Raw genomic sequence first — 24,822 nt, forward strand, 5'->3', positions numbered from 1 at the left:
AAGCTGGGAAGATCGATGTTGGGTCCACGAGGCTGGAAGGTTTCTCTGTGGAAAATGAGATGTTGTTCCTCAAGCTTGTGCTGTGCTTTGTTCCCACTCTCCCATTAACTGCTCTGTCAGTCTCATTCATCGCACACCACTTCCAACTAGTGGCCATGACACTGTCTCTCTATCTCTCTCTCTCTGTGCCTTGTGGGTACGACCAGCATCTCCACCATCCCCAAGAGTGACGTGGCTGTTTCCCACAGAAGCCACCTCCTCCCCCTGTGAGGATGAGAGTACTGAAAGGCACCCCACCATCTCAGACCCTGAGACCTCAGTGGGTAGGTTAGCCTTAGAGTGTGTGGCAGCCACAAGCTGGTGAGGACCTCACTGCCACAGCTCCGCAGCTGGCTGAGGAAGAAATGCCCCAGGCCACTGGCACTCGGAGGGACCAGCAGAGACCAGGCAGCTGCTCAGGATAAGGAGAGGAGCCCGTGGTGTCACCAATCAGGACCCACATCTGAGTGTACAGGGAGGAGCGGCAGACCGGGAAATGGGACACAATGGGCCCCATTACCCAGAGGCTGCAGCAGGGCAGTGAATCCTGAGGGTATTTGATAAGGTGTCACATCAAAGTTCATGCAGAAAATAAAAGCTCATGGTATTGGGGGAAACATAATGACCTGGATAGAAGATTGGCTGGTGAACATGAGGAGAAAGTGAGGTCTGCAGATGCTAGAGATCAAAGCTGGAAATGTGTTGCTGGAAAAGCGCAGCAGGTCAGGCAGCATCCAGGGAACAGGAGAATCGACGTTTCGGGCATAAGCCCTTCTTCAGGAATTCCTGAAGAAGGGCTTATGCCCGAAACGTCGATTCTCCTGTTCCCTGGATGCTGCCTGACCTGCTGCGCTTTTCCAGCAACACATTTCCAGCTGGTGAACATGAAGCAGTGAGTAGGAATAATTGGGTCTTTTTCAGCCTGACAGGATGTGATAATGGTATGTCCCAGGGGTCAGTGCTGGGCTCTCAACTCTTTCCAATTTCCAGAAATTATTTGGATGGAGGTATCGAAGGTCTGGAGCTAAATTTACTGATGGCACAAAGATTGCTGTGAAGATGAGTTGTGAATAGTACATGAGGAGACGACAAAGGATATGGATTGATTCACCGAGTGGGCAAAGATCTGATAAATGGAGGAAGATGTGGGAAAGTGGGAAACTGTACATTTTGGAAGAAAGAATAAAAAACAAACACCTTATCTGAATGGTCAGAGGTTGCACATCTCTGAGATGCAGAGGGATCTGGGTGTCCTGGTACATGAATCACTGAAGGTTAGTATGCAGGTGCAGCAATAATTCAGGAAAAAATGAATAGAATGTTATGGTTTATCATGAGGGGAATTGAATGCTGCAGTATGGAGGCTATGCCTCAGTTATACAGCACATTGATGAGACCACATCTGGAGGACAGTGTACAGTACTGGTCACCCTACATACAGGATGTTAACATGGTGTAAGCTGTTCAGAGAAGGTTTATTGGACTGATCCCTGGAATGTGCTGATTACCTGATGAGACTATGCCTGTATACTGCAGTGTGTAGAAGAGTCAAAGTTGACTTAATTGAAACATATAAGATCCTGAGGGGACTTGGCCAATTGAATGTGAAAAGGTTGTTTCCTCTTCCGGGAGAATCTAAAACTGAGAGGTCACAGTTTAAAAATAAGGTTGCCCCTTTCCGAGAATCATACACTGGAACCCTAGCTCCCTCTACTCCTGTATTCCCCTCACAGTCATCAAATTGAGCCTGGATTGTCTCTCCATGTTGCTTCTACTCAAATGCATTCGCTCTCATTTCTCTGCATTGCAATTAGTCTGCCAGGTGTCTGCCCATTTGTGCAATTTGTTAATGCCTCTCTGAAGTCACTCAGCATCATCAGCATGGGGTTACGCCATTCTCTCTCACTTAGTATAATCTGCACCCATGTCCAAATTGTTTATATAAATTGGCAAAAGCAAGGAACTCACCCGAGGGAGTGTCATTGTCACCCCATCAAGGAACACTGTTCAATTTGTTTCATATGACCTATCCTTGACAAAGCCGGGTTAACTGTCTCCAATTAAGTTATTTTTTGCTGTTCTTATTCAGTATATCCTGCATTATGGTCTCCACCAGATGATGTCAAGCTGCTTGGTCTGTTGGTTCCTGGATTATACTTTGCTCCTTTCTGAAAGAACGCTGCCACATTTTGCAACCCTCCAGGACTATTCCTGTGAACAGAGAGGTCTGGAAACTTCCTGTCAATGGCTTTGCAATTTTCTCCCTCAAATCTGTCAGCAAACTAGATGCATCCTGCCTGTGTGTCATGACTTCTCTCCCTGAAGTGCCAGATCTTTTAGCACCTCTTCTTCATCTATCACTATAATGTTCAGTTGCTCAACATCCAGATTTTTAACTTGGCCATTCTCACTATTTTTTTAATTTGGTAAAGACAGAACCAAAGTACTTATTTAGTACCTCTATCATATCATTTCATTCAGTGAGCAGATTATTCTGCCTGTTCGTCTATGGGCCCCACTTTATCCTTAACTAATCTTTCACTATTATTATGTTTTAAGAACATTTTCCTGTTTGAGCACAGCCTGCCATCCTTTCCTCTCGCTTCCTCTTAGCCTTCCTTACTCGAGCCTGAGCCTCTCTCCTGCCTTTGTGGTGATCTTCCTGATTTCCCTTGCTGTTATTATTCTTGTCAGTATCATGGGCTTCCTTTCCTTCCTCAGTTATCCCACGTACACTCACTTTGGATAAAGTCCTTCACCTGGATCGTGCATTTCGTCAACGTGATTTGGCTGCAACGTGATTGGTGAATTGGGGAATAATTGTTTAAAATAGGTGAACACCTATTGGCTATCAGGAGATTCCATCCCCGGTTCCCTTAAATCCACTCTCGGTGTTTACTTCAGGTCAAGCAAAAGAATTTCAATGACAGGGCACATTTTTTCTGTCCTTTTTGTTGATGCTTTTGAGCGTGTAGTTTAGAAATGATTCCGGGGAAGTGATTTGGATTTCAAGATTTTCCTCATTCTGGACAATGCACCAAGCCATCCTCCCACCACTGGTGAGCTTTCTGAAAACATCAACGTTTTATTCCTACCTCTGAACACAACCGCTCTTATTCAACACATGGACCTGGGTGCAATAACAGATTCTAAAGTTTAATATTTAATGTATACATTCAGGAAGCTGACTGCAGTAACTGAGGGGGATCATGAGGATAGTGTTCTTCAATTTTGGAAGAGCTTTAACATTCATAATGCTATTGACATCATTGTATGTGTTTTGAGTGCAGTTGCTTTTTTGCGACCCATAGACTGTTGTGGTACTGTCCTGGTGATAAGTACGGCTGTGTGACTGTACAAGATGGCTTAGTTTATGTAGATTGTTTTGGAAAGGAAATATTTTTCCCTTGTGTAAGATTATCAAAATGTGTAGACTTGTAATGCTTCCCTAAAAACACCAGATTAAATACATTTCTGTACTAAATTGTATAACTTCAATTATGTAAAATCTTAGTGATACACGAGGGCCCTGAGAACTGTGACCTAACTGGAGCCAGAATCTCTTCTAATAAACAGGGGGGAGCTCATTGCCTCTCATGATTATTTGCACACATTAGAAGGATTTATTGTCCGTTGTAACAGAGACTGTTCGAAGAATCTAATCATTTGTTCGACTCCTCCCAGATCATCCCACCATGTCATGGACACTGTGAGTTGTCCTTATAACACTCAGTCTATATTAACCCTTTCAGACCCATGTACGACATGTGATTTGATTTATTATTGTCAAATGTAGCTACATTCAGTGAAATGTTTTGGTTCGCGGGTGGTAGAGGTGCATCATAACACACAGACAGATCATTGGGTATTTAGACAGAGCAAGGCATACTGGGTTACAGCTACACAGGAGATACACAAACACAGCATCAGCATTAGGTTTGAAATTAGAGAGGTCCATTCAGCAGTCTAAGAACAGCAGGGAAGAAGATGTGGCATCTCCTGCCTGATGGAAGAGGTTGGAAGAGAGTCTGACCGGGTGGGAGGGGTCTTTGATGGTATTTGCTGTTTTTACACCTCATCGAGAACTATAGATGAAGTAGCTAGATGGAAGGTTGGCTTGTGTCATGATCTGGGCTGTGTTCATAGCTTTCTTCTGGACCTGGACCAAGCTGTTACCATACCAAGCCGTGATGCACACAGATAGAATGCTTTTCATGGTGCAGTTATTAAGGTCGGTGAGAGTCCTTACGAATGTGCTGAATTTCCTTAGCCTCATGAGGAAGAAGACTCATTGTGGTGACCTCCATGATGTCCTCTCTATATCTCTATTCAATTCTCTACACAGCTCCATGCTTTCTTCCATACACCTCCATTCGGTCCTCCATATACCTCATTCAGTCCTCTACACACCTCTATTCAGTCCCCAAGACTCCTTCATGCAACCTCCCATGATTTGGAGACACCGGTCTTTGACTGCAGCATACAAAGTTAAAAATCAGACAAAACCAGTATATAGTCCAACAAGGTTATTTGGAAGCACTAACTTTTGGTGCACTGCTCCTTCATCAGGTGGTTGTGGAGAATAAGATTGTAACACATAGAATTTATAGCAAATGTTTACAGTGTTATGTAACTGAAATTATAATTGGAAAAGACCTGGATTGATTAAGTCTCTCATCCTTTACAATCACTATGTTGGTTTCAGTTCTTTCATATGTAAATCGCAAAACTCCTGGTATTATTACGAGACAATCGATCCAGAAACTCAGTTAATGCTCTGGGGACCAAGGTTAGATTCCTGCCATGACAGATGGTGGAATTTAAACTCTATTAAAGAAAACATCTGCAAATAAGAATACACTGATGGCCATGGGAAAACCCATCTGGTTCACTAATATCCGACAGGGAAGGAAATCTAATGGCCTCACCTGGATTGGCCGACATGTGACTCCAGACTCACAGCAGTGTGAGTGATTCTCAACTGTCCCCTGAACTGGCCTGGCAAGCCATTCAGTTGTACCAGTCATTACAAAGTCTCAGAGAAATGAAACTGGACGGATCACCTGGCACCGCCCGAGGCAACGAAAATGCAGGAACAGTCCCCTGTTGATCCTGCAAAGTCCTCCATACTAACATCTGGGGGATACTGGCAACACTGGGAGAGCTGTCTCACAGAGTAGTCAAGCAACAACCTGACATAGTCATACTCACAGAATCTTACCTGACATTCTATGTCCCAGTCACCACCATCACCATCCCTGGATATGTCCTGACAGACCCAGCAGAGGAGGCAGCACAGTGGGGATACAGTCGGGAGAGAGTTACCCTGTGAGTCCTCAACATTGACTCTGGACCCCATGGAGTCTCACGGCTTCAGGTTAAACATGAACAAGGAAAGCTCCTGCTGATTACCATGTACCACCCTCCCTCAGCTGATGAATCAGTTCTCCTCCATGTTGAACAACACTTGGAGGAACCACTGAAGGTGACAAGGGCACAACATGTACCCTGGGGGGGGGGGGGGGGGGGGGGGGATTTCAATGTTCACCATCAAGAGTGTCTCGGCAGCAGTACGACTGATTGAGCTGGTTGGGTCCTAAAGGACAGAGCTGTTAGACTGGGTCTGCGGCAGGTGGTGAGGGAACCAACAAAAGGGAAAAACATACTCGACTTCATCCTTACCAATCTGCCAGCTGCAGATACATCTGTCCATTACAATACCAGGAAGAGTGATCACCACACATTCCTTCAGGAGACAAAGTCCTGTCTTCAGGTTGAGACTAAACTCCCACATGTTGTGTCGCACTAAATATTTGTGATAAATGAGACAGACTTCAAACAGTTCGAGCAACTAAAACATTGGTGTCCACAATGTGATGTGGGCCATCAACAGCAGCACAGTCTGTGACCTCATGGCCCAGCACATCCCCGACTCAGCCATGACCCCATCAAGAGAGAAGATCAACCCTGGTTCAATGGACAGTGCAGGGGAACATGCCAGGAACAACACCAGGCACAGCTGAATATGAGGTTTCAACCTGGTGAAGCCACCAAACTGGACTACTTCCATGCCAATCAGCATAAGCAGCAAGTGATAGACAGAGATGTGTGTTCCCACAATCAACAGGTCAGATCTAAGCTCTGCAGTCCTGCCACATCCAATCATGAATGGTGGCGAACAATTAAACAACTCAGGGGAGAAGGAGGCTCCATAAATATTCCCATCCTCAATGAGGGAAGAGCCCAGCACATCAGTACAAAAGGTAAGGTCTTTGCAGGAATCATCAGTGAATGATCCATCTCACGCCCCTCCAATGGGCCCCAGCTTTGCAGATACCAGGCTTCAGCCAATTCGATTCACTCCACATGATATCATGAAATGGTGGGAGACACTGGACACTGCAAAGGCTATAGGCCCTGACAACATTCCAGCAATAATACCTGAAGACATGTGCTCAAGAGCTTGTCGCTTCCCTGACCAAGCTGCTCCAGTACACCTACAACACTGGCATCTATCCGACAATGTGGAAAATTGCCCAGGTATGTCCAGTACAGAAAAAGCAGGTCAAATCCAACCCAGCCAATTCCCGCCCCATCAGTCTATTCTCGATCTCCAGTAAAGTGATGGAAGGTGACATCAGCCGTGCTATTGAGCAGCTTCTGCTCAGCTATAACCTGCTCAGTGACGCCCGGTTTAGGTTCCACCAGGAGCACTCAGCTCCTGACCTCATTACAGCCTTGGTTCAAATATGAACAATTCCAGATGGGAGGTGAGAGTGACAGCCTATGACATGAAGGCCATTTGGATCGAGTATGGCATCGAGGAGTCTGAGCAAAACTGGAATCAATGGGGGACAAGCTCTCCCATGGTTGAAGTCAGACCAGGCACAGAGGGAGATTGCTGTGGTTGTTGGAGGTCAGTCATCTCAGTTTCAGGACATCTCTGCAGGAGTTACTCTGGGTCAAGCCCTTGGCCCAAACATCTCCATCTGCTCCATCTTAATGTACACATAAGCCCCTTCCCTTCCTCACAAAATCAGAAGTGGGGATGTACACCGATGATTCGACAATGTTCAGCATCATTAATGACTCTTTAGATATTGAAGCAGTCCGTGTTCAAATGCAACAAGACCTGAACAATGTCCAGGCTTGGGGTCACAAGTGACAAGTAATATTCATGGCACAGAAATGCCAGGTGATGACCATTACCAATAAGAGACAGTCTACCAACTGACCCTTGAATTTCAATGGTGTTACTATCACTGAATTCCCCCAATGTCAACATCCTGGCGGTTATCATTGACCAGTAACTCCAATGAACTCACCACATAAACACAATAATTACAACTATCTGTCAGGAACTCAGTATATCTCTGTGAGTAAACCACCTCTTTACTTCCCAAAGCCTATCTACCATCTACAAGGTACAAGTCGGAGTGTGATAGAATACTCCCCACTTGCCTGAATAAGTGAAGCTCCAACAGCACACAAGAAGCTGACACCATCCTGGATAAAGCAGCACACTTGATTAGCAATACATCTGCGAGCATCCATTCCCTCCATCTCTGATGCTCAGTAGTAGTAGTCTGTAGTATGTGCTGTAGAAAATCACCAGAGACCATCAGACAGCACCTTCCAAACTCACATACACTTCCATCTGGAAGGACAAGAGCAGCAGTTATATAGGAATGCCACCACCGTTAAGTTCCCCACCAAGCCCCTCACCATCCTGACTTGGAACTACATCATCGTTTCTTCACCATCACTGGGTCCAAATCCTGGAATTCCCACCGTAATGGCATTGCAGTTCAAGAAGGTAACTCACCAACATCTTCTCAAGGGGCAGCTGGGGTCAGGCAATAAATACTGGCCCAGTCAGCGACACCCAGATCCCACCAAGAATAAATAATTTCCTCCGTGCTGTCCTCTACAAAGATTCATCCTCTGCACCGTGTGATAAACTGACTAGTGGCATGGTGAATGCCTGTCACTCTGCAGTAAACACTGAGATAAACTTGACAGCCCACAAGTAAACACAAAGTGAATGAGCCTTTAGAAAGTTAGCTCAGAGCCAGATGATGCATCCTATGTCGCTGCATGAAATGTGCCCATGCCCCTGACTGTGAACCAACCTGGCAGAAGCAGGTACGACATCATTGTGTCTGAGCTCCACAGTGAAGGGTGAGTTAATCTGAAAGCAGCCAGAATGATGTGGTGAGGCTGGGGTTTGGTGATGCCCACACACACCGACAAAGTGTGGGAGAGGACAGTGTTGATGGAGCATGCAGTGAAATGGTGCTGATGGTGGAGATGGATGAAGGCCTGGAGAAGCAAACAGTGAGCTCCTGCCTCCAGGTAACTGCCCAGGCTTTCCTGTTGGGAACTGGCACCATCTGGTTTCCATAGGAACTGAAGGAAGGATTAGAATCTCAATCGAAATGAGGCAAGATCAGCTCCTAATGAGATAGAACAGCATGAAAATGAAGTGGTCACCCCTCACCAGTGAGGTTCAGAATTCACTGTTTAAACCAGAAAGGGGGAAATTGGAAATACTTTTCACAACAAAATCTAATGCTTTCATTCTTGCCATATTTCCCCAACTTTCTTGTCTTTGCTCATGTCACTCAAGGCAGCAGAAAATTCAACTAAAAAAAAATTACGAACAATGTTCTCTTTTATCTACTTACAGGATTGATGATTCCAATGGTTGCCCAGGCCTGAGGACTTTCGATGCTAGTCATCCTGTAGCATCCAGAGCAGATCTATGGACTTCCTGTAGGACTCACATGGACACCAGAACCATGATCTGACCCCTGACCCCGCAGCGTCCTGACCTCAACACAGAATGAAATCGGCTCTGTCTGTGAATTAGATTCCCTACGGTGTGGAAGTAGGCCTATCGGCCCAACAGGTGCGCACCGACCCGCCGAAGAATAATCCACCCAGACCCATTCTCCTATCCCTATTTACCCATGATGAATGTACCTGACCTGCATATCCCTGAACAATGGGATGGGCAAATTAGCATGGTCAATTCACCGAATTTGCATATCTTTAGATTGTGGGAGGAAACCTGAGCACCAGGAGGAAACCTGCACAGACACGGGAAGAATGTGCAAACTCCACACAGACATCACCCGTGGTGGGAACCGAACCCAAGTCCCTGGTGCTGTGAGGCAGCAGTGCTAACCACTGAGTTACCATGCCACCCAGAGTAGGTTTAACTAGCCTTTGTCCAGTCCCAGACCCTGTGACTACTCCAACCCGAGGAGGCCCTGCCCGACCAGGCCCAACTCACTAACATACAGGAGAAGTAGACACGCTCAACCAACACCCAGAAACGTCCAGAAAACTTCAAGGAAACAGGAAACACCTGCTGGCCTGAAGGTGATGCTGAAACAGCACAGTTACAAGACCACCCCCCACCCCACCCCCTTTCCCAGCATACTTCTCACAAATGTCCAGGCTATCAAAAACAAAATGGATGAACTCAGATCCATACTTACCTACCAGAGGGAACTCAGAGGCTGTTGTGTGCTGTGTTTCACGGAGACTTGGCTACCCCTGCCATTCCTGACTGCTCCCTACAAGCTGAGGGTTCTCCATACACCACATCGACCACACAGCATCCTGGGGGAAGGTGAAGGGCAGTGGGATATGTGCTCAGATGTAGCAACTCTGACAAGCCATTGCTCTGCTTGATCGAGAATACCTTACCGTAAAATGGCACCCTTGCTGCCTTCCGTGAGAATTCACCTCCACCATCTTGACAGCAGTCTGCATCCCACCCCATGAAGATGTGAAGAATGCCCTGGATGGATTTTCCACCATCATAAACATGATGAGACAAAATTCCCCGAGTCCTTACTCACCGTGGCAGTGATCCCAACTGATCCAACCCCAGAGGGCGCTGCCAAGGTCCCACCAACACATCTCCTGCCCCACTAGAGGACCCAACATCCTGGACCAGTGTTACACAACCATCAAACACACCAATAGTTCCATCCCCCGCAGCACACATCAGAAAATCAGATCACAACACTATGCCCCTCCTCCAGAATGAGGCAGAGCAAGACAGCGGACAAAGATACATCCCTCCCTGACGCGCTCAATGCTTTCTATGCACTGTTCAAGCAGAAAGCCAGCAGTGCGGTGTTACATTCCCCGATAGCTCCAGGGACATCCGTTCCCTCTGCCACTGCTGCTGATGCCTGATCAGCCTTCCTCGGAGTCGACACATGGAAAGTGACAGGCCCAGTGGAGCCCCTAGCCATTCAATCAGATCTTGTGTGGACCAGCTGACATCTTGACCGGTGAGGAGAAAGTGAGGTCTGCAGATGCTGGAGATCAGAGCTGGAAATGTGTTGCTGGAAAAGTGCAGCAGGTCAGGCAGCATCCAGGGAATAGGAGAATCGACGTTTCGGGCATAAGCCCTTCTTCAGCATTCCTGAAGAAGGGCTTATGCCCAAAACGTCGATTCTCCTGTTCCCTGGATGCTGCCTGACCTGCTGCACTTTTCCAGCAATACATTTCCAGCGCTGACATCTTGATCTACAAGTCGAAGTCCCCAATTGCTTCAAGAAGCCCACCACCATCCCAGTACCTACGAAAGCATGTGCAATGTGGCTTAATGACTCCCGCCCAGTGGCTCTGATCTCCATAATACTGTAGTGCTTCGAGAGGCTGGTCATGGCCCACATCAGCCCTGGTCCCCCAGCCTGACTCAATCCCCTGCAATTTGCCTTCCGATATAACAGTTACACAGCATTTCCCAATCCTGCCCTCATCCCTGGAACATCTGTATAACAAGGGCATCTACATCAGACTCCTGCTCATCGACTACATCTCCACCTTCAACACTATTATCCCCTCCAGACTGATCCCAAAACTCTGAGACTCTGAGTCTCGGCTCCACCCTCTGCAGCTGGATCCTCAGCTTCCTGACCCACAGACCACAATCAGTGAAGATAGACAGCATCACTTTCTCCAGGAATACCCTCAACACTGGAGCCCCCAAGGATGTGTTCTCAGTCCCTACTGTACTCCTTGTACACCCACGGCAGTCTGGCTAAAGTCCGTATAAACACCATCTCCATGTTTGCTGCAGACCCCACTGTGGGAGGATGGATATCAAACACCAGGAAGGAGATAGAGGGCTTGTTGCCATGGTGCAGTGAGAACACCCTCTCTCTCAGCATCAGCAAAACTGAAGAACTGATCATTGACATCAGAAAGAAAGGAGGAGAACATGCCTCCTTCTACATCAATGGAGCTGAGGCTGAGAGGGTGGAGAGTGTCAAGTTCCGAGGAGTGACAGTAACTGTCAAGCTGTCCTCGCCTTCCCACATAGCTGTGACAATCCACAAGGCACAACAACGCATCTTGTTCCTCAGGCAACTTCGGGAATTTGGCCTGTCCATAAGGTCCCTCACCAAACTTTACAGATGCAACACAGAGAGCATCCTGTCCCGGTGTAACAACCGCTCTGCCCAGCACGGTAAGGAACTACAGGGGGTTGTGTGCACAGCCCAGACCATCACAGAAGCCAACCTTCCATCCATGGACTCCATTTACACGGCTCGTTGCCGTGGAATGGCTGCCAACATCATTGAAGACCCCTCCCACCCCGGTAATGATCTCCTACAACCTCGCCCATCAGGCAGAAGGTACAGAAGCTTGAACACACCCACCAGCAGCTTCAGGAACAGCTTCTTCCCAGCCGTTATTAGACTGATGAATGGAACCTTGAACTTCAAATAACGCTGACCTTGTAAATGTTGATCTTGCCCAGTGCACACGCTGTGGGGTGTAACCTGTACATCTCTGTCCACGTTTCTGTTCACCCTGTGATCTGTATATCCCTGCTTACTGTGATCTATCTGTACTGCTCATAAATGAAGCTTTTCACTTCTTCTAATCAATCAATCAAACAATTAATGTGTCTCTTTTCAGCCTGAATCACAGCGTTTTAACATGTCTCTCTGCTGTCAGTGCCTCAGACAACATGTTACTGAAGTGGTCCTTACTTTAAACTAAGGGAGGCAGAGTACCCCAACTGACTGGCTGGAGGAACAGCAATTATCTCTCCAGCCTTTTTTGAACAGGAGTGTATTATTTATAACTATCCATTTCTTTCGAACCACTTCAATATCTCCAGATAATTGAAAGACTATGGTCAATGCCTAAATCTCTCCTTCTCTCAGTAACTCATGTCCATACAGTCCGCGTTTGCTCCAGGTCCTATTCCATTGTGGGAATAGTGTACTGGATTGAAAGGGTTAACTGAACATGTTTGTTCAGTGACTGTACTTGATGTCAAACTCCATGGAATTTAATAGTGTCCCAGGAGGGTTTCCCTTTTCTATTAATAACAAATTCCTTACACTGTACAAAGCTATAGTATCAGTGACAGCATCACCTCCAGCATCACCCCCAGCACTAACAGGGACCGGCAGCTCCAGACACTGGGAGCTCGGGAGAAGAGAGATTCAAATCTGAGAACAATAGATTGGAATTTTACAACCATGGGTTGGAATCTGAACACAGAAGATCGGAATTTTACAACAATGGGCAGGAGTTTCTCAGCAACAATTGATTATATTTCTGCAAATTACCACTTGATGTCATTAACAACTCGGATCCGTTATATACTCCTGGTTATTCAACACATTTACTATCCCACCCTTGTTATTGTTGGTGTTCCTGGTAAGTCACTAGCTCTTAATTAACTCTTAGAACTATCTTTAACTGCATCACTTTTCCTGCCAGTTGCCCTGTCCTCCTCGCTGCTTTTGCTGTTATTCCTGCTAAGTGTCAAAGTCTACCCATGAGATCTGTAAATCATATTTCACCGTAGTCATGCTCTTATCATTTCAATTTGGAAAGAGCAAAGCCATTATCTTTCGTTCCTACTATAAGCTTTAATGCCTATCCACCGATTCCAATCCTATCCTTGGCCAAGTCATGAGGACCAGTGAGATTGTTCAGAATCTTACAGACCCATTTAAACCCGAATTGGGTCACCCTTGTGTTCGTTCCTGGCACTGACTCAGGTGGCCACTGTTCCCAACATGTATCTCATTACAAGAAGCTTTTCAGTCAACTCACTTTCCCAGTTCCCCATCCTGACCAACATTTCGTGATCCCCATCCTCCTCCACCCCTCGACATCAGGGTGAAACAAATACAATCTCTCAGAACTGGCTGCCACAGGAATGGAGCTGTCTGAAAACCAGAGACTTATAGAATGTGCCTTGCATTGTTTCTTCAAAGTTTCCCTCAATTGCAATGAACTTACCCGGACAATGAATGGTGCTGGATGTGATATTTATTCCACTGCCTGTGTGTCAATCTATTCCCGTGCTGCAAGTGACCCTTGACCCCTCTTCTGTCAAAACTGCCAAAATGTGACCAAACCCCTGCCTTCCAAAATCTAAAACCAGTCAATGGTCTTGGTGCCATGACTGCTGGCTATGAGAGAATGTTCCTGTATTTGTACTGGAGAAGGTCTACTCCAACACAATTTATTCAATGACCTGCTCAACCCCTCCAGCCATACACCTCCCTCCACACCACCCCCATGTAGTTAACTACACCAAGGAGTCAGCACAGTTACTGGTAGGGCACTGGGTAGAAATCTTGAAAAGAGACACCAGTGGGTGCAGATACATGGTACCATGAGAGTGGCATCACAGGTAGACAGGGTGGTATAGAAGGTGTTTTTCACACTTACCCAAAGCTGGAGGGCATAGTTTTAAGATGAGCGGGGAACGATGTAAAATCGACCTGAGGGGCAACTTTTCCCCACAGAGGGTGGTGCGTGTATGAGACGAGCTGCCAGAAGAAGTGGTAGAGGCGACTACAATGACAGCATTCAAAACAAACTTGGACAGATACGTGGATGGGAAAGGTCAGAGGAATATGGGGCAGATACATGAACATGGGACTCATTCAGAGGAGGAAACCTGGTTTGCATAGACAATTTGGATCAAAAGACCTTTTTCCATGCTCTATAATTCTCCAATTCTATGGCCCAGAGCTGAGGATGCAGGGCAGGAGAACTGGCAGGAGAAAACATCGACCAGAGACCATCCCTCAGTGTAGACCCCACTGCAGGCCCAACCAGTTTCATCTCCAATGGCAACAGTGCGCTGGTTTAAACTGTTTCCCGCCTTACTAAGCCCTCTGTGCAGAAACTAACATCAGTGAGAATGCAGAGACCATCCAATGATGCAGCAATGATACAGTCCAAATCACCTTCAGCTGCTTTATCACTGACCATCCCTCCATCCTGGGGTTAGAATTCAGGATGTTTGTTGATTGTTGTACAACATTGTGTATCATTCCCCATTTGCTGGTCACAGGAAATCTCAACATCCACACATAGCACTGCCTGACCAATATTCAGTCCTGGGCTGACTAGTGCCACTTAACTCCAAAAAGTGTGAATATAACCATTTCATTTGTTATTAATTGCTTTACCATCACTGAATCTCCCACTCCCAATCTCCTGGGGGATTACAATTGACCACAGACTGAAGTGGACCAGCTCTGGAAATGACAGTGTTATAAGACCACATAAGAGGTTGTACATTTGTGGTACATACCTCATGTCTGTATGACCCAAAGCGTGTCCACCATCTACAAAGGGCAAGGCGGGTGTGTGATGCAATACTCTGTACTTTCCGAAATGAGTTTAGCTCCAAAATACACCAGAAACTTGACATCATCCAGTGTATAGCAAGTCCTTTGATTGGCATCACATCCACAAACATTCTCTGCTTTAACATCAATGCACGGTGGCTGCAATCTGAGGCTTGTGGAAGATGCACTGCAGCAATGTTTTAAAGGCCCTTTCACAACATCTTCCAAAACTGTGACCTCCACCATCTCGAAGCAATCAGCCATCAGCTGCACAGCGAAATTATCTTGGGACCATATTGCTGTTCCTTCACTATCACAGAGTCAACACGGTGGAACTCCCTCCCTAACATCTCTGTGGGTATACCTACATTACATGGACTTCGGTAGCTGAAGAAGGCAGCTTGGCAGCGTCTGAGCGGGGGCAATCAGAGATGGACATCGAATGTTGACCTAACCAGCATCGCCCATATTTTATGAATGATAAAAGATGGTAATCAAGGACTACTGTTCTTTCATTACACAAAATCCCTAAGTAAATATGAGAGTGAACAATATACACAGATATATGATAACATAAATCCATCTGCATTGGATGAGGATCAGGAGCAGGGTATGTGTGATGATATGCTCGATGGACACTTGATATTAGTGAATGAGGTTCTTCCGCACTAAGTTTGAATGACTCTGTAAAGATGAAGAGCAGGAACCTGATCATTTCCTCCACTCTAATACAGGGTCACTGACCTCAGTTCTGCTTCAAAAACTGAAACATACCTCTCATGGTCTTGGTGATTTCCCCTGCATTCCCTTGTTTTCAATATAAATAATTTGTCAACACAGTGTCAATCTTCATAGAATATCTTATAAACTGCTATTCCTCATTTTCTGTATCATACAACATATGATTTTTTACTTAGTGATTGATTTAGTAGGATGGTAATTTTTGAGTCCAGCAGATTACTCAAACATAGGTATGAATACTTCAATACGTTTTCAGAAAGAAGGACACATTTGCAAATCTGACAAAGTACTCTGTGAAATTGTCAACTTTTCTACCAGCTTGATTAACTTCCATATTTATTTTTCTTCCTCACAGTTAACATCATCACAATTATACTTTTGTTGCAAGGAAAGTGTGGTCTTACAAAATGTATTACTCGATACCTCGTGGCGATGTCAACAGCAGACATACTGGTTATTATACTCGATCTGCTGTTGAGACACATTCCAATTGTTTACAAGAGAGAGTTTCGTTTCCTACGGTCCATCCCCATCTGTAATATCCACGCTGTCTTCCTTTATGCAGCCACCGACTGTTCTGTCTGGTTTACCGTCACTTTTACCTTTGATCGATATGTGGCCATTTGCTGCCCAAATCTGCAAATTAAATTTTGTACCGAGAAGACAGCAGCTGTGGTTCTGGGAACAGTGACTGTGCTGAGTGGTTTGAAGAACATTTTCTGGTACTTTATGTTCACATCTCAGTATTTGCTCAGGAATCATCCCTGGTTTTGTTCAGTACCAACTGATATTCTGTCATCTCCAGCCTGGGGAACAATCGAGTGCCTTCATTATATCCTGACCCCAGCAGTGCCATTTGTTCTCATTCTGCTGCTCAATGCTTTAAGTGTCAGGCACATTTTAGTGGCCAGCAGAGTCCGCAGGAGACTTCGGGCTCACAGCAGTGGGGAGAATCCCAGTGACCCAGAAATGGGGTCTCGAAGGAAGTCCATCATTTTATTGTTTGTTATCTCAGGGAATTTCATCCTGTTATGGTCAGTGTTTGTGGTAAACTCTCTCTGGAGACGAATGTTTTCAATGGGGTATAGGGCAATATATCTACATTATTTTGTTCGAGAAATAGGATACATTCTCCAGCTCCTAAGTTGCTGCACAAACACCTGTATATATGTCGTGACCCAGACTAAGTTCAGGAAACAGCTGAAGAACATGGTAAAATACCCTTTTACCCAAATGGAGAAATTCATTAAATGGTGAGATGGATTGGAGAATTCAGGGATTAGGAAAGTGTTCTGTCTCAAAATCCATCCAATCTACTTTCTATGGGGTCAGTGATGCAGACACAGTGAGGGGAGTCTGCACTCTCCAATCTTTGTGAGACAGACTAAGTATGTACAGTTGGCAGCCCTGGTGCTCCACGACAGACACAGAGTAAATGGTCTGTTCTCCCACAGTCAATGATGTCGACAAAATGGGGTCAATCTGCTGTTCCCAAGGTGTGTGATACAGATGCAGTAGGGACAATCTGCCCTCTCTAGGGTATGTGTCAAAGACACAGTGAGTTTGGTCTGCCCTCACTGGGATTCATGTGAACAAACCAATCTGAATGAGGAGTAGGAGAAAGTGAGGACCACAGATGTTGGAGAGTCAGAGTTGAAAAGGCAGTGCGGCAGCAGATCAAGTAGCGCCCGTGAAACAGGAGAGTCGGCATTATGGGCATAAGTACTTCATCATTCCTCATGAACTTCCTTGGAGTTTCTGATGGACCTGGGCAGAGCTGTTACCACAACAAACCGTGATGTACACAGTTAGAGTGCTTTCTACGGTGCAACTTCAAACCTCGGTGAGTGTCGTTATGAATGGGCTGAATTTCCTCAGACTCCTGAGGAAGAAGAGGCACTGTTTGAATTCCGTGAGTCCACTTGACACTTCCAAGCAGTGCTTTATAAACTTCCATGCAGTCCTCTATACAGCACCATACAGTCTGGTATGCACCTCCATGCAGTCCTCTATACAGCACCATACAGTCTGGTATGCACACCGTGCAGTCTGCTATACCCCTCCATGCAGTCCTCTGAATATCTCCATGCAGTCTGCCATATACCTCCATGCAGTCCTGTACACACCTCCATGCAGTCCTGTATACAAGTCCATGCAGTCCTGTATACACCTCCATGCAGTTCTCTATACACCTCCTTACAGTTGTTTGTACCCCTCTATGCAGTCCTCTATATACCTATGTGCAGGTCTCCATACAACTCCATATAACTCCATTCTGCTATACATCTCCATAAAGTCTTCCGTACTGTCCTCTGTACCACTCCAATCGGTGCTCTGTACCCCTCCATACAGTCCTCTAAACACCGTCATTTTAGTCCTCTGTACACCTCCAAGCTGTCTTCTCCACCCCTCCATGCAGTCCTCTCTACCCCTCTATGCAGTGGGGGAAAGGAGGTGATGCTGGCTGTTATTATCATGAGACTAACAATCCAGAAACTGAGTCAATGCTCTGGGGACCCAGGAGTGAATCTGAAGAAGTGGTCCCCCGGGGAGAGGTCTCTCGGTTCCACTATTGGTCAATAAACACACCTGTCAACGAAACTTTGTCAATCGCACAAGCAATCACATATTGTCTGATACAGCACTGGGTTGGCAGACTCTGATTCACCCAGAAGTATGAACACTTCTTGGCAATCAAAAATATCCAACAACTTAGAGAGTTTGCATGAGGTTTATACACACTGTTCATAGTCAGACACGGAGCATGATCGCATAGTAACAATCAATGAATGCATGATATCACTTCATTGATAGTTGCTTCAACCAATGATTTTGATTTATAAAGAAGTTAAATCATAAATCAGCTTGCAGGGTGCAGCGAGCCATTCCCATTCCAAAGGCTTGCAGTGTGTGGTTAATATTTCCTCATTTTATCTGTCTACTTCTCATTCTAATGGTTAATGGTTATTGGTTTATATAGGTTAACTGCAGTTGGTGATATAGACACAGTGAACCATTTTGTCTAATCTAATTTAGCAATGCAGAAGCCATTTTGTCCAGCTCCTTCAGCCATTTTGTCCTACCTCCCGGAGACCCATATCCTCAAATCCTGCCATGACAGATAGTGGAATTTGACTTCAATTCAAAAAAAGAGTATCTGGAATTAAGATTCACTGATGACCATGGCAAAATACATCTGGCTCACTGATGCCTGACAGGGTAGGAAATCTGCTGTCCTCACCTGGTCTGGCCTCTATGTGACTCCAGACCCACAGCAGTGTGATTGATTCTCAGCTGCCCACTGTATTGACCTGGCCAGCCACTCAGTTGTACCAGACATTACAAAGTCTGAAAGAAATGAATTGAATTGATTTGAATTGAATTTATTATCATGTGTACTGAGGCACAGTGAAAAACTTTGACTTGTGAGCAATACAGGCAGATCACAGAGTTAAGTTGCATAGATAAGTAAATAATAGGTAAACATTGGCAAAAAAAAAATACATATATAGAGGCAATGTTAAGAGTTTGTGAGTCCTTTCAGTATTCTAATAACAGTAGAGTAGAAACTGTTGTGAAACCGGCTGGTGCGTGTGTTCAGGCTTCTGTACCTTCTCCCTGATGGTAGAGGTTGTCAGAAAACTTTGCCAGGGTGGGATGGATCTTTGAGAATGCTGGCGGCCTTTCCTTGACAGTGGGCCTGATAGATGGATTCTATAGATGGGAGGTTGGCCTTTGTGATTGTCTGGGCCGAGTTCACCACTCTCTGTAACCGTCTCCGATCTTGAATGGTACAGTTACCATACCAGGTCGAGATACATCCAGACAGAATGGTCTCGATGGTGCATCTGAAAACGTTGGCAAGGGTATTCATCGTCATGCCAAATTTCCTCAGCTGCCTGAGGAAGAAGAGATGTTGTTGGACCTTTGTAACCAGTGTGTCCACATGAAGAGTCCATGAAAGCTTGTTGTGGATGACCACTCCCAGGAGATTGACACTCTCCACTCGTTCCCCTCTGTGATGTTAGTGTGTAGAGGGGGGCATGAGTAGCACCCCACCGAAAGTCAATAATGCGTTCCTTGGTTTTGCCGGCATTGAGAGCTGGGTTGTTCTCAATGCACCATTTTCCAAATCTTCCACCTCCCATCTGTAGTCTGTTTCATTGTCATCTGAGATTCGACCGACTATGGTGGTGTCATCAGTGAACTTGTAAAAGGCATTAGTGTGGTATTTGGTAAGGCAGTCATGGGTATACAGTGAGTACAGTAGGGGGCTGAATACGCACCTCTGGGGGGCTCTAGTGTTGAGTGTTAGTGAGGATGAAATATTGACCACAATCTTCACTGATTGTGGCCTGTGGGTCAGGAAACTGAGGATCCAGTTGCAGAGAGTGGGGCTTAGTCCAAGATAACTATGTTTAGTAATCACAAGGGGATAATGGTGTTGAATGCTGAACTGTAGCCAATGAGTAGGATCCTTATGTAGCTGTTCTTGGTGTCAAGACATTTTGGGAGGAGTGAAGGGCAAGTGATATGGTACCTGATGTGGAACTGCTGGTCCAATAGGCAAATTGGAGTGGGTGAAGAGTAGTGCGAAGGCTGGAGTTGGTTAATGCCATGACCAGCCTTTCAAAGTATTTCATGACCACCGAAGTTAGGGCCACTGGGCGGTAGTCATTGAGACACGCTGCATGAGCCTTCTTAGGCACAGGGATGATGTTGGCCCTCTTGAAACAGGCAGGGTCAGAGGCCTGCTGCAGAGAGAGGTTGAAGATGTCTGAGAAGACCTCTGCCTGTTGTTCTGCACATGCTCTGAGTGCATGGCCTGGTACTCCATCTTGTCCTGCCTTGGATTCAACCGACGGAAAACTGATCTGACCTCTGAAGCAGTGACTGTTGGGATAGGTTCGTCAGGACTTGTCGGAATCGGTGTTACCTCTCAAAGCGAGCAGAGAAGGTGTCGAGACAATCTGGGAGGGATACGTCATCGCCTGCTATCTTGCACTGTCTCTTTTTAGAACCTGTGATGTCATTCAGTCCTTGCCATAGTCGCTGGGTATCTGTCTGGGTTTCTAGTTTGGAGAGGCATTGGTCCTTGACTGTCTTAATGGCTCTGCGAAGGTCATACTTGGATTCCTTATATTTGAGTGTGTCTCCTGATCTGAAGACCTCATGCCTGGTTTTTAGTAGGTTCTATACGTCCTGATTCATCCAGGGTTTCCTGTTGGGGAACACCCGGATTGACTTCCTCGGTTTGCAGTCCTCCCCACCCTTGCTGATAAAGTCTGTGACAGTGGTGGCGTACTCATCCAAGGTACCTGCAGACTGTTTGAACATGGCCCAATCAGCCAATTCTAGACAGCACTGGAGTTGATCCTCTGCCTCCTCCGACCAGCACTGGATTTGAATCCGCGAGGGGGGTCTCCTGCTTGAGCTTTTGCCTGTAAACCAGGAGAAGAAACATGCATTGTGGTCGGAGTTCCTGGAAATGAGGGCGGGGGATGGAGCGGTAAGCATCCTTCACAGTGGTGTAGCCGTGGTCTAAAATATTCTGGCCCCTGGTGGGGCAGGTACTGTTCTGGTGGTACTTGGTCAATACCTTCCTTAGATTGGCTTGATTGAAGTGGCCAGTCACAATAAACAGGGCCTCGGAGTGTTCCGTCTCCAGGGTGTTAGTGGTGGAGAACAGCACATCCAGAGCTTCCTCAACCTTTACTTGTGGTGGTATGTACACAGCAGTTAGTATAACAGTGGTAAATTCCCGTGGGAGATAGAAGGGGTGGCATTTGACGGTGAGGAATTCAAGGTTTGGGGAACAATGGCTGCACAGGGTTGCAATGCCCATGTACCACAAGTTGTTGAATCCAAAGCAAACCCCTACAGAATTGCCTTACCTGAGGACAATGCACAGTCCATACGATGGATAGAAAAACCATCAGCCTGAAGTGTGCAGTCGGGAATGGATGGGATGAGCCCGATTTCTGTGAAGCAGAGGGTGCAGCTTCCTGCCGTTCACACTGGAAGCTGAGCCATGATCTGAAACTGGACGGATCACCTGGCACTGACCTAGGCACCGAAAAATGCAGAAACAGCCCTGTCGATCCTGCATTCCCTGTTTGCTTTCTATCATCTTTTCCGTCTTGCTTACTGTAAAGATTTTGATCTGATTGAAACTGATATAACTTCTGACCATTGCGATCATGTCATTGCAAGCCTTAGCTCAATTATAAGAACACACCAAGTTGACAGAGCTCATCGAAAGGCACTTTCAATTGGATTAGCTCCACGACCACATGAATATAATGAGAGTTTTCACACGTTTCACAGACTTGATTACATTTCCCACAGTAAAGACAAAGTGGTGACACTGAGCTGAGGGCAGTGGTCAGTTGTCTCATTCACAATGGAACACCCGTCCTCAAGCTGCAGTCCTCAACCTTGTCTCTTAATTGCAGCCTATCGCTGCCTTTCCCTCAGGATATATGTTTAGTGCCTTACAAACCATTACTTTATCCACAGTTTGCCACTTGGTTCTGTGTTATATTGAGTAAAGCTCTGTATCTACTCATTCAGTTGATTAATTTGTTACCTAACTGTCCTTTCCGTGATAATACCCTGGTTTTGAAATCCATTTCCCCTTGCTGTTTATTTATTAAAATGGCCAATTAGTGAGAGTACTATTCACTTGTCCCTCTTCATGGCTGTTTTGGCTGTCCCAGTCTACAGTTGTTCCTGGTTAAGATGCAAGTTGCGGCACGGTGGCTCAGTGGTTAACACCACGGCCTCACAACGCCAGGGACCCCTGTTTGATTCCACCTTTGGGCAGACTGTCTGTGTGGAGTTTGCACATTCTCCCCATGTCTGCGCGGGTTTCCTCTGGTTGTTCCGGTTTCCTCCCACATTCCAACGATGTGCTGGTGCAGTGAATTGGTCATGCTATATTGCACGTAGTGTTCAGGGATGTTTCGGCTCGGTGCATTAGCCAGGGGAAGTCTCGGAGTAGGGGAATGGGTCTGGGTGTGATACTCATCGGAGGGTCGGTGTGGACTTGTTGGGCCAAATGGCCTGATTTTAATTATAAATAAATCCACGATCTATCAACTTTGAAATAAAGGATGTTTACGTAATCTGAATTAATCGTTTCCATCATCTTTACGCATCGCACAACTCGCACAAAATTGTAACTAATATTCATCTCACTTCTGTGGCTACGTTACATGTGGAATGCAGTTATATACTGAAGAATATGATCACCATGTTGTGACAGTGCTATCGTCAACAAAATCCTGCACTGAGCTATAGTGAACTCTGACAAGTATCAGATGTCTTGCCATCGATGACTCTTTGAAAACCTCTCCATTTACCACAGAATTGAGAAAGCATTCCAACTGCCAGATTGAGGTCACTCCAAACAGTTCCTGAGACTTCAGAGAAATGGACCAGTCTGTCAATATTAATGGAAAGTTATAAAATGATCAAACTAAAGGAAAATACTGCAGGTGCTGGAAATCTGAAATAAGAACAGAAAAGGCTGGACTGCTAATGGAACAGCATCAACCTGAAATGTTCACTTATCTCTCGACAGGTTTAGCCTGATCCTATAAAAGAATAGAATATTGCTGTAAGTTCGGATCACTTGTTATCATGTGAAAGAGAGTGTGTTGAGCTGATGGTTTCCATTTCTGACAAATAATAAATTTTCAGGTTCAATTTGTAATCAATTATCAACTTGATAGTTGATGGAGAAAGACCATTGGTCAGGTTGTGTTGAGATAATGAAGACATACTTGAATGATTATTAAATCGAATCAATTGCAGGGTAATGGGGAAAAGGCAAATGCTCGCCACTGTGTCAACACGTATAGACAGCCCATGCAGACATGAAGGGATGAATGGCTTCCTTTTGACAATTGGGTGATTATGAAACCTGATTTCCCTTTTCCTTTCCTGTGTGTGTAGACCACATGTTGGATTGTGCTTCAATAGATGTTCTCCAGTGCTCAACAGGAGCTAACACAAGAAACAGCGAAGACACTATAAATTAATGGTCCTGAAAATATCTTGTCAGTGGTAAATGGCTCCAATACTCGCCGTGCCCTGAGTTGAACTGTTCCAGTACAGTTACAAAACTGGCAACCACCTACTAACATAGGGATCTACACAGGTAAATCTCAAAGAGTAGAAAAAATAAACCCAGATAATTACCACCCCTTCGGTCTGATCGGGATTAATAGCAACATGATGGAAGGTGTCATCAAGAGTGATACTGAGCTGCCCTCACTCAGCAATAACTCGTTCACTGGTGTCCAGCTCTGCAGGGTTGCTCAGCACCAGACCTCATAGTAACATCCAAACAAGGACAAAAGAGCTGAACTCCTGAGGTGAGAGAGTCTGCAGTAAGTGACCAAGTCTGACCTGAAGGAAATCTAAAATAATGAGAAATGGGATGAAACTCATTGGAGTCATTCCTGGCACATTGGAGGATGGGTGTGGTTGTTGGAAGTCAGTCACCTCAGCTCCAGGACATCGCTGCAGGAGTTCCTCAGGGAAGTGTCCTCGGCCCAGTTATCTTCAGCTGCTTCACTGTTGACAATCCCTCCATCATAAGGTCAGAATTCAGGATGTTTGTTGATTGTTCACAAAGTTTTTCCCATTCCTGACTCATCAGACACAATGCTCGTATCTCGCAACACTTGGACAGTATTCAGACCTGAACTAAAAGTAGCATGTGTGCCACACAAGTGTCAGGTATCTCCGAAAAGAGAGAATCCAACCATTTCTCTTGACATTGATTGGTCTTACCATCACTGAATCCCGCACTATCTACATCCTGGGGCACGGTGGAAGGAGGTTACCATTGACTCCAGACTAGATGGGCCGCTTATATTAACACCATTGTTACAAGAACATATCAGAGATTGGTAATTCAGTGATAAATGTCTCACCTCCGGGCTTCCCAAAATCTGTTCAATATCTACCAAGAGCAAGTCAGGAATGTGATGGAATACTCCCTGCTTGCTTGGGTATGTTCTGCTGCAACAACACTCAAGAAACTTGATAATAGTCAGAATAAGGCACACGTGATTGGCACCACATCCACAAATATTCCCAGTTTCAACCATCAATGTACCCCAGCAGCAGTGGGTGTCATGTGGAAGATGCACTGCAGCAACTTTGTAAAAGCTCGTCACAGTATCTTCCAAACCTGTGATCTCTACCATCTCAAACCAATAGGCCATCCACTCCATAAGGAAACTATCACTGAGTAGATATTAGAGAGAATAGCATAGACTGACTTATCCCCACATTAACCTACAGTGATTGCATTATGATCAGGAGCAAGATACATGCGATGATGATCACTGGATACTAATGAAGGGGAACTTGGGCTGATTCTTCC

General features: G+C 45.6%; 1 protein-coding gene across 1 annotated transcript in view; it reads left to right on the forward strand.

Moving 5' to 3' along the window:
• The window catches only part of LOC148148588 (putative G protein-coupled receptor 139), a 33,751-nt gene extending 17,072 nt beyond the window's left edge, over positions 1-16,679 (forward strand). Inside the window, exons 3-4 of the mRNA XM_087992327.1 lie at positions 12,434-12,744; positions 15,778-16,679. Of these exons, the coding sequence (XP_087848453.1) occupies positions 12,434-12,744; positions 15,778-16,679 (1,213 nt within the window). The remainder of the gene's footprint in view (positions 1-12,433; positions 12,745-15,777) is intronic.
• Positions 16,680-24,822: the final 8,143 nt, after the last annotated feature.

The sequence above is a fragment of the Chiloscyllium plagiosum genome, unplaced genomic scaffold (assembly GCF_037043375.1).
Source record: "Chiloscyllium plagiosum isolate Xiang-an unplaced genomic scaffold, Cpla_swu_hap1 HiC_scaffold_12, whole genome shotgun sequence".
Classification (NCBI taxonomy): domain Eukaryota; kingdom Metazoa; phylum Chordata; class Chondrichthyes; order Orectolobiformes; family Hemiscylliidae; genus Chiloscyllium; species Chiloscyllium plagiosum.